The 10,994-nt window shown below is 51.8% G+C and overlaps 1 protein-coding gene across 1 annotated transcript; it reads right to left on the bottom strand.

Annotated features, from left to right (window-relative positions):
* Positions 1-156: 156 nt before the first annotated feature.
* Positions 157-8,481, bottom strand: LOC118596824 (keratin, type II cytoskeletal 75). The gene is made up of 9 exons (XM_036207731.1): positions 7,987-8,481; positions 7,243-7,457; positions 6,305-6,365; positions 5,684-5,779; positions 4,831-4,995; positions 3,059-3,184; positions 2,713-2,933; positions 1,048-1,082; positions 157-395 (listed from the first exon to the last, which is right to left on the bottom strand). Exons 1-9 carry the CDS (start codon positions 8,479-8,481, stop codon positions 157-159), a joined length of 1,653 nt encoding a protein of 550 aa, XP_036063624.1.
* Positions 8,482-10,994: the final 2,513 nt, after the last annotated feature.

A 10,994-nucleotide genomic window follows, 5' to 3' on the forward strand; every position in this document is an offset into this window, starting at 1 on the left:
TTGCCATAGGCCAGGAATGGGTTTAGCCAGGATGCCAGGATCCCTGGCAGTGCAGGGGCTCCTGTGAAGAGGATATGGGGGAAGGGCCCAGGTATCCAGTTACAAGTGCAAGGAGGTTTCAAGGTAGAGGCCAAGGGCGACTGCAGGCTGGCCACCTTAGTGCTTGTACTTCTTCCTGCTGGACGATGTGGTGGAAACAAACTTGATGCTGGAGCCACTGCCCGCTGGGCCCCGGCTGCTACTGGTGGTGAAGCCAGAGCCTCCCAGACCTGTACCCAGGCTGTGCCCACCGCTGGAGGTGAAGGAGTAGCCACTATTGCCGCCAAGACCCAGGCTTCCACCTCCAATGTTGCTGCCACCACCGTAGCCACTGGAAACTGTCGAAGTGACCACAGCTGAGGTGGAGAGGAGACAGAATCAGAATTGCAGGCAGGACAGAAGGCCCGGGACGTCAGTGCCGAGTGTCTCACAGACAGATGTTGGCGTTCCCATCTCCTGCCTGCTCTGTGAGATGCTGCTTTAGATCTCCACCTCTGCTGGCCTGTGCTATCTTCTTTCTCCAGGCTTTCTGCTTCTCCTCTACCACCCAGTGCTTCTCTTCCAGAACCTACTGGAGACTTCTCCAGGAAGGCACTTTCCTCTCACCTCTACTGTACTGCCACTGTTGCTGTCTAACCCCGCCCCCTTAAGTTTGGTTCTGGTCTCTCCTTCCTTCTGGAAGCTCATAGGCATACACATGTCCTTCCCCTGGTGTCCCCTGGCACAGCACTCCAAACACTTAATATCCAGGACAGGGTAAGGCAGGATGGGTGTATGTGAGAGTGGTCAGAATACACCAAGGCCCCAGGGGCTTCTCCCAACACCACAGTAGATAAGTAAATAAAACAGGTTCCTCTAATTCACAATGGCTTTGTCATGCCCTCAACCCTTTTCAAAGTGAGTGCTGCCTGCAGGGTTCTCGTAGTTGCCACGCATCTGCACCCCCCCAATGCCCACCCGCCCGCCCGCCCACTCACATGAGCTCCAAGCCACAGGGGTCGTACTCACAGATGTTCACTGGGGAAACTCCTTCTCCACTCAGCCTGGTTGGGAGGAGAGGAGGGAAGGTTACCTACTGTCCAGGTTGTCAGTGGGCAGGTGTTTGCAATGACCAATTTTGTGATTGTTTTAAGGGCTATGAAAACCCTTTATTATGTTTATTGCAGAAGTCATGCTGGTTAAAACTCTAAAAATACACGAAGTACTAAAAACAGTAAGGGTCTAATGACTGGAGTCTTATGGAAACCTGAAGTTTGGAGGTGTAGTTCCTGTAACCTCAGAGGCACAGTTTGGGTTTAAACCACGCCCCTAGAGGAAGTGAAAGCCAATCAGATTAGAGTGCATGGGAAAGGCAGAATGGTCCCTATAACCCAGATTTTCTTTTCAATAAGGGATTCTTGTCACGCACCGGGGCTATCATAAGTGTGGAGAGGCGTCCCAATCACAAAAACAACAGTAGTCACAATCGGTCTATTACTGTCTTAGCAACCGGTATTCATTCCTAAACGCTCACTCAGGGCTACCATTAACATTTATTGAGAGCCTGCTACACTCATTGTACCATTTAATTCTCTGAACAACCCTATTAAGTAGGTGTTATTATGTCAGTTTTACAGTGGGAAATTGAAGACCAGAGAGACTAATTAACTTGCTCACGGTCACAAGGTGTGAAACAGGATACATCTGCCTTCAAAGCCCATTCCTTTGGCCACTAAATTGGAGAGCAAGATTTTTATTTTTTTAATTAAAGTAAAACTATTTTTAGGGCTGTAGTGAGATAGCCTGTGGTAAAGAGCACTTGTTATTCTTACAGAAGACCTAGGTTCCTACAACCCACATGGTGGCTCACAATTATTTATAACTCCAGCTCCAGGGGGATCTGGTGCCGACTTCCACCGGTATGCAAGCAGACAAAACTCTCATACACATATAATAAATACATAAATCTTTAAATTATTATTTTAAAATTATATGTATATGTCTATGTGTGGGTATGTGCACACAAGTGTAAGTGCAAGAAGAGGCCAGAAAAGGGTGTCGGATCCCCTGGAGTTGGAATTATAGGCAATTAGCAGGCACCCTACATGGGTGCTGAAGATCAAACTCAGGTCCTCTGTAAGAGTAGCATGTGTTCTTAGGCACTGGGGCATCTCTCCAGCTCCAAGAGTGGTTAAAAAACAAAACCACGTGCTGCATGGCATGAGCTGTTTTAAGAGTTTTGTGATACTGCCTTATTTAAAGCCTTTTAGCAATACGCAACATCAGAACCATCATTACCCCCATTTTACAGATAGGAACCCTGAGATGGGAAGGTTAAGTAACTTGCCTTTGGTGGCACAGCTGTTAACTGGAAGAATACCAAAACCCTATGAGCTCTGGGGAAACTGAGGGCCAGAGATAGACTCAACTTTTCATAATGAATGGGGACCTATAAGCCCAAATCTAGGACACTTTCTTCTTCATCCAGAACCCTTTATCCCACATTTTCAGGTCTACTATGTAACCAGCCTTCTACTGTAATAGACCTGATTGTTTAGACCTGCTCAGGCCTTTGGTTTCTATGCCCCTGGGATGACTTAGCAGTCTGGAAAGAGGCTGCACCTGCCTTCTCTGTCATCTCTCACTGCCACAGCTCAGGCTGCTGGGATAAGTCTGTGTGCTCTGAGAACAGACCTGCACTCCTCGCCCTCCAGCAGCTTGCGGTAGGTGGCGATCTCCACGTCCAGGGCCAGCTTGACATTCATGAGCTCCTGGTACTCGCGCAGCAGCCGGGCCATGTCCTGCTTGGCCTTCTGCAGGGCATCTTCAAGGTCCACCAGCTTGGCCCGAGCATCCTTGAGAGCCAGCTCTCCACGTTGCTCAGCGTCCGAGATAGCAGTTTGCAGACTGGCACACTGAAAAGAAAGGAGGTGTCAGTAATCTGTGGACAGATCCCAGAGGTGCCTCGATCCATGGAAGGAGTCCTTGGGGCTGGTGGGATGGCACAGAAGTGAGCATTCTTGCACTAATTGAACCGTACCTGCTTCTTGACGGCATCAATCTCAGATCTCAGTCTCTGGATCATCCGGTTCATCTCCGAGATCTCTTGCTTGGTGTTTCGGAGGTCATCGCCGTGCCGGCCAGCTGTCACCTGCAGCTCTTCATACTGGCAAGAGCGGACATGGCCACCTACTCAAACGCCTGTGTGCCAAGCAGGCCACTCACTTCCAGTCACTTGCCCCTCCCTCATTTGGTTTTTCTGGAGCCCATCTGCTCCTTGGGGAGGCACAGGCTCTGGGAATGGCACATGAGCACAGCTGATCCTGGCTCCTAGGTGCTTATACTGTTGCTCAATTTGTATCCAAAAAGGTAAGTAGCTGGTAGCCAATGAACAGGATCCTTCAGAGTACCCCAAAAGAGTGTGTGTAGTGGGCTGGGAGGGTGGAAGGGAAACATCTGAAGGGGAGACGCTGTCATCTGTAGGATGGGAAGAGGGGCCTAGGTAGACAGCTTAGAGGGAGAACATTCTAGACTGGAAAAAGGGACCTATGAGATAACCCTGCAGCAGGGGGAATGGTGGCCAGTTGTGGGAGCGAGGGAGTAGCTTGCTCGATGTTGCTGTGGTGTTTTGGTCTGAGCTTGTGTCAGGATTGGCTATGCCCATGAATTTAGAGAGCTTTGCAGACGGCAGCATTGGGATTATCCCAATGCTGCCGTCTGAAAAAAGGAAAGGGAGGTTACAGGGGGCACCATGCCCACCCGGCAGACACCCTGGTCTCCATGCTCAAGATACATCTCTCCAGGGCATGCTTGCTGAGGAGGGATTGCTTCACCCTGCCTCCTCCAGCCCACTCTTTGGAAGAGGTCCTGTCTGAGTCAAGATCCAGTCTGTCTGGAGAGTGCTGGACCGCTCAGCTTCCTCTGCCACCAGATACTTAGGACTGGAAGCAGCCCAAACATGCAGGGAGGAGTCTGTTACCAATTCCACTTCCAGTTGGGGTTAAGTGCACCGTCTCCTGCTCACTGCCAAGGAGCTGCACTGTGGACCCCTGACACCAGACAACCTACTGGAAGCGAAGGGACCAATGGAGGGCAGGGCAGGACAGTTGGGATGGGGCCGTCAGAGAGTGAGAGGCAGATGGCTCTGGGAGGGGCCTTGGTTTGGCAAGGGGACTACTTGGGGTTTGCTACACTGTTTCAGGACAAACCTGACCACCCAAGGCTTTCGGCAGTAGCTCTCTAAGGCCATTCCAGCCTCCCTCCTGCAAACCCAGTCTCCGAGCACGTGTGAGTTCTTGCCTTCTGGCCGATTGCTCAGCCTTAAAATCCCTCTTGTTCTTTCACAGTCTCGTATCCTTCTCTGCTTGACTGCTGGACTAAAAACCCAGATCTCACTGGAAGCTCTCTGGTGATGCTCTTTTTTTCCCTTTGGTGATGCCCATCCACTTTCTGGCCTTCTAGACTTTGGGTTCTCTGGTTGCGGCTTCTATATCTCCAACTCTAAAGCCCTGTTAGGCAGAGTGGAGGGCCCCCAGAGCTTATATAAAGAGTTCATAAGTCCTTTAGGACTACTATGCATACCTCATGGTCATTTTGGAATCTGACCCAGTCTGCTCTATTCAGAGAAAGGTAGGGACCAGGTATGTCCTGAGCACCCAACATCATCTGGGGAACACACTAGTCTATGGTTGGACCTCTGTTGTATTTTAAGCTAGACTTTTCTAGTATCAGAGCTGCACTTGGGAAGAGAAGTAGAGAGAGAAGAGATAAGCTCAGCCGCAGAACACTCACACCTGAGTGTTATCACCTCACCTTGGTCTGGTACCAGGACTCAGCCTCTGCCCGGCTGCGGTTGGCAATGTCCTCGTACTGGGCCTTGACTTCGGCGATGATGCTGTCCAGGTCCAGGCTGCGGTTATTGTCCATGGAGAGGACCACCGAGGTGTCACTCACCTGGTTCTGCATCTGAGACAGCTCCTGCAGGGAATCAACTCAGTGTCACCAGGGACAAGAGGAAGGGGCCTGAAGTGACTACTTAGGCTAGGAATCTCTTCTCTGGTGTCCCTGGCAGAAATCCTTCCAGGCACCCCAACCTCTCCAGTACTCCTAGCCACGTCCTCATGTCAGGGACCCCAATTCTGCCCCTGGAAGTTTCTAGACAACTAGTCGGTGTGGTGGTGGAGTCGTTCTCTCTGCACTGCCTCTACAAGCCTTCTGTCGATGTTTCCCACTGGTTGGATGCGATTACAACATGTGGGTCCCCATGCCAAATAGAGGCATTCTTCAGGGTCAGGTGATACTGCCATCCCACCTCCTCAGTGTGACTCCATCATTTCCTTCCTCTGTCTCCCCAGAGACCCAGGTATCTGCCTTCCACACGGCAGAGCCTCAAGAAGCCGTCTGGCCAGTGAGTTGGGCTGTAGCAGAGGGAGGGGAGCAGGGGCAGTCTCCATTCCTAGAAGGTGGGAACCAGCATCCCTGCTAGAGCTGTTTTGACATTGGTTGGGAGAGAGGCCTCAGGGTTGAGACTGTTTCCTGTGTCAAAGGCCCCAGCATTCCTCTCCGGTACCACGCCAGCTCAACTCACTAAGTGACTGACACCCAGAAGCTTCCCTTCCTCTCTAGGCCCTGGTATCAGGAGCAGCAGAACCACTTGCGGACTTACTGCCTCATAGATCATCCGGTAGAAGTTGATCTGGTCAGTCAGGGCATCCACCTTAGCCTCCAGCTCCACCTTGTTCATGTAGGCTCCATCCACGTCCTGGAATGACCCCAGAACCAAACAGCAAGTCAAGAGAAGCTGAGCAGAATCTTGCCTGGGTTTTGTGGGCTGGCATAGAAGTTCATTGAGACTGGGGCTTAAGCTGCCTAGGCTAACAGAGACCTGAGCAGATGTAGTGGGGCCTTCTGGGAGGCTTGAGCTTATTACATGATGTCATCATCGATGTGATATTTCTTGGGTGAGCCCAGGGCCAGACGATCTCATACTCCAAGATTTAATGTTCAGTCTCAATTTCTTTCTCTAGCATCCCCTCCCCTGCCCCTCTCATCTTCCTCGTCTTTGAAGCTCCTTCTCCCTACCTCTCAGTGCTGGATCTTGACCAAAGGACTTGGTGTATGCTTGATAAGCTCTGCCCCTGATCTGTATACTCATCCCTTCTTTCTTTGAGGTATAATATTACATGTAGCCTAGGCTGGCTTCAGACACGGCTCTCCCGCTTCTGTCTCCTGAGTGCTGGGATGAGCAGCTCAGAACCAATCTCATTTAAGAGACGTCCCCACTCACCTTCTTCAGGCCCACAAACTCATTCTCGGCGGCAGTGCGCTTGTTAATTTCATCTTCATACCTGCAAGGATGAGGGCAAGGGGGTATGAGGTTGAGCAAGGCTCCCACTGCTGTAGCAAGAGTTAAAGACCTTCCTTCCTTTCCAGCTCTTCAGTGACCTGCACATGACTTTGGATGATTCATTTAACCTCCATTTCTTCCCCTATAAAAGGTAGATAATTCCTTCTGCCAGCTTAAAAAAAAGCTTTTATGCGATTCGGAGGTGAGCATAGACTTATAAGAATAGAATCACATGCTTAGGCAATTCCATTTCTTTGGAGACACATAGTCCTAATCGCCAGAAATGCATGCTGCCTCCGTAGTGCCCGCTGAAGCTCTGAAGAAAACTTTATCGGTTTAGGAGTCTTTCAGGAACATTTTGAAATATTTTCCCTGGGCCTTGGGGTGACCATTGAGCAGTGTACTTTTGTGATAAAATAGAGCTCAATCTAGCTAACGGGCTTGCTAGGACCATGCCTTTGCACTGTAGCCCAGACGATAGACCCTCCTACCTGGCTGCTTTCCTTCACCCGAGCTCACGTCATCTGGGAAATTCAAGCCATCTCAGCCCCTGGGCTCACACCCAGTGGAGATAAGCAGCACGCTAAAGGTGAGGCAATACCGTTCACCAGAATGAGCGACCAGGGTTGTTTTGCCGGACGATGCTGGCGCCAGTTTCAGCCGTGCAGACAGATGAGAACAGGCCCTGTGTTTGCTGGCAGCCAGGCTGAGATGGAGGTCCCTTGCCACCCTGCTTGTGTGGTCTTTATCTTCTGCACTCTGGGCTGCACACCCAACACTCCTGGACATGTGGCATTCACTGCTTTGCACTTCTCCGGGCCTCAGAGGAGCCACCCCGGGGATGCTTGTGTGTAGTCGGGAGCCCGGCTCCCACTCACCTGACTTTGAAGTCTTCTACAACCTCCTGCATGCTCCTCAGTTCGGCATCCAGCCTGCCTCTTTCAGCAGTGACGCCATCCAGCTGCCGGCGGAGGTCATTGAGGTACGCATCGAAGAAGGGCTCCAGGTTCTGCCTGACAGTCCTAGAGCCCTGCTCCTGCAGGAGGTTCCACTTGGTCTCCAGGACCTTGTTCTGCTGTTCCAGGAAGCGTACCTGCAGGGGAGCAGAGAGAGTGGGCCTCACTCGAGAAGCCAGCGAGGCAGAACCATGCACTCCTGCTAACAGTGGAGGCAAGTACACGAGGCTTTTAGCCCACACTCAATCAGTAGCTGTGTAACTGACAACTCCACTCCCAAATGAGAAAGCCCATGGAGGCATCCCAAGGACTCTAGGATTTCCATGGACTGGACACGGGAGGGACTACAGCCTCTATGGTGAGAGTCATGGAGTCTGGGTTGAGTTTCTCCGTGCCACTCCTCTGGGTCAGGGTGGCTGGCACGGTGGAAGCCCTCTTTCTGGAAGGGGATTCCCAGGAAGGATGAGGTAGGGATGGGGGGTGGGGCATCTCTACAAGGTCCTGTGGGCCAGCTGGCCTGGCTTGAAAATGTCTCTGTCCATAGCTGGTACTGTTTGATGAATGTTCTTTTCCTGGGGACCCCGCATTGCTTCTGTCTCCAGAACTGAACCTTCCCCACCGAGTCACTCCATACACTGGGAAGTTGAGGGGTGAGCACAGGCCCACCTTGTCGATGAAGGAGGCAAACTTGTTGTTGAGGGTCTTGATCTGCTCCCGCTCCTCTTTCCGCACCCGCTGGATCGTGGGGTCGATTTGTAGGTTGAGGGGAGTCAGGAGGCTCTGGTTAACGGTGACTTCTTGAATGCCTCCAGAGGGACAGGCAGGGAAGCCCTGGCCACTGAAGCCCCCTCCAATGCCACCCCCATAGCCAAAGCCACTGCTGACCCCAAACCCACTGCTAGCCCTGCCACCAAAGCCGCTCCGGAAGCCACTGCCAGCATATCCACCGATGGAGACCCGCTTGGTCCCCCCAAAGTTGTAGAGGCTGCGGCTTCCAAAGCCAGCACCACTGATCCTGCCCAGTCCACCACTGTTTCCTGAGGAGCGGGCCACAGAGACAGAGCTGAAGCGGGAGCGGCCAGTAGCTGGCGTGGTGGCGGAGGCTGTGCTGAAGCCCCTGTGGCTGCCGGAGTGGAAGGTGATGGTGGACTGCCGAGACATGGTGGGTGAAGAAGGCAGGCGACAGGAGCTCCCGCGAGGTAGATGCGTGAAGGGGTTGGAGAAGCCAGGCAGCTACGGAGCGGCAGGCCCTTGGGATTTTATGGGCCTCCACAAAGGGCGGGGCTTGATTAATGAAGGGGGGCCCTGCTGATGGCATCCCCTAGGCATCTGCCAGTCCTGAGCTCACCCTGAGTACCCCCGCAGGAAATGGCATTAAGAAAAAAAACCCACTGGTTGGTTAGCTGCCTCCCCTCCCCCACGTGGAAACCTCTGTCTAGTTGTAACTTGATCAGCAGACCGGTGAGAAGCTTCTTAATTGCTTTCAGTCACGTCCTAGTCATGCATCTCCTCATGGACTCCAAAACACTGCCTCATTTCTGAACCGCTTTCTTAGGCCCGGGACCAACTCCCTCCAGTCCAAACATCTTGTGTCAACACAAGGGACTTCGAAACAGTTTCCTATTCCCCAGTATGTATCTTACCCCTGAGCCTGTTCTCAGCAGCTACTGCCTGCCTTCTCCAATCCCATCAGGCTGGTCCTCCATGTCTGCAATCATCTTCCTTAAGCTTCCACACAGCATTGATTGCCCTTTAATTTTGCTCAAAACCTTCCACGTTTGCTGGGTGTCCCATGCGACTTCCTGGAGTAGGTATGTTGGTATGCACGTGTGTGTATGCCATGCTTATGCCAATATTTGCCTTTCAAGGCCATTTGGAATTCTGTCTTCTGTGGACAGGAGTGGGAACAGAAAGCCTTGGGTTTGAATTCTAACCCCTCCAGTGGCCAGCAGTGGGACCTGGGGCACATCATCCAACTTTGCTGAACCTCAGCATGTGTCTGCATAATGGAGTTTATGGAGAGTATTCGCCTATGCGAAAACTCCCACAGTGCCTCTGCCATGTGAGTGCGTTCTCCCGCAGACAGTATACGTATTCATGAAGGGCTTGCCGCATGCTCATCCTAGAAGGGTCTTGTAAGGATCCAAAAGAAACAGCACACATTCTTCATCTTTAGCGATAACTTCACGGCCCTGCCGGGAAGACAAAACTCAATCAAGCATTCTGGGTAACTGAACAAGGTGATACACAATCAAGTTATCTCTGAGGCTGCCTGTTTCCAGAAGTCTCCCAGGCTATCCCCTCCTGAAGACCCGTATCCCCAGAGCTACACTCACTGGAGAAGCCCCATTCATGTTAGCTTACAAATTGAAAACTGTTGTTGTTGTTGTTGTTGTGTGTGTGTGTGTGTGTGTGTGTGTGTGTGTGTGTGTGAGAGAGAGAGAGACAGAGAGAGACAGACAGACAGAGAGAGAGAGAGAGAGAGAGAGAGAGAGAGAGAGAGAGAGAGAGAGAGAGGCTGTTGGTACACATATGACACAGCGTATGTGTGGAGATCAGATGACAATTTTTAAGGCTGGTTCTCTCCTTCTACTACAGGATCCAGGGACTGACCTCAGGTCAGGTCATCAGGCTTGTACAGAAAGAACTTTTTACAGAGCCGTGCTCTTGGCCCCTCATTCCCTTCTTGACTGTGCCTCACATATTGCACTAGAGCGTGGACAGGGGGTTTCCAGTGTGCATCAGCCTCTTTCTTCCCGTATTCCTCTCCCCGTCTCTACTGTGAGGTGTCTGGCTGATGGTCAGGCCCTCTTTCATCTTGCTGTCTGATTGCTTCTTGCCATGGTCGTGAAGGGTGGGTGAGTAGGAGAGGAAATACTAGCAAGGTGTTCAGATCCCATGTGTGGATAAGGAAACAAAACTCATAACAGCTAATTTAGAGACAGGCGGATACAGCCTGATGGGTGGGAAACAGAGCCAGGTGCCGTGGTACAGGTGTCCTTTAGGAGGCCCACAGTGCCTGGTTGATGTTCTCACAGGCCTGGAATGGCAGCTTGGCACTCAGAGGCTTGTCTCTGTCCTGGGAGCCATCTTTTACCTGGGGCTCTGACCAAGGACTGGGCCTCTCTTGTTGAGCTTCATACTCCCTGTTTCCACGGGAGCCTGTGAATCACAGCTTTTGTTGACACCAGCCAAGCAGAGCTCAGACATTTACTCTGTTGCCAGTGTACCTAGGTCCTGGCTTGGTTGGTGCACGCTTGTCTTTGCCCACAGAAAGAATAAACATGGTTGTGTTCTTTGCTCCCTTTATGTGATAATTGGTCTCCCAGAGGAAGGGACGTGTGTTTGTTACCTGAGCACTCTGAGTAACTGCAGAGCCTTCGCCAAAGGCTGGCTCAGGCAGGGCTCTGGAGCCCAGCATGGCACATGTCCACAGGAGGGAATGCGAGCGGATGGCTTGGCATTTTCCCTCAGAACCACCTTTGGCAACTTGAGGTTGGCATCTTCCTGGCCACTCCCTTCCTTTCCCACAGGTTCTCCTCCTGGCACCCCATTTTCTGTGGCTGCGGCTTTATTGTTTGCTATCCACAGTGCCTTCTCTGGGGTCGCTCTCTGGCGCTCTTCTTCCCTCTCTGATTTTCCCACCAAAGGTGGCAGTTGCTCAAACTGGGTGG

This window comes from Onychomys torridus, chromosome 16 (assembly GCF_903995425.1).
Source record: "Onychomys torridus chromosome 16, mOncTor1.1, whole genome shotgun sequence".
NCBI lineage: Eukaryota > Metazoa > Chordata > Mammalia > Rodentia > Cricetidae > Onychomys > Onychomys torridus.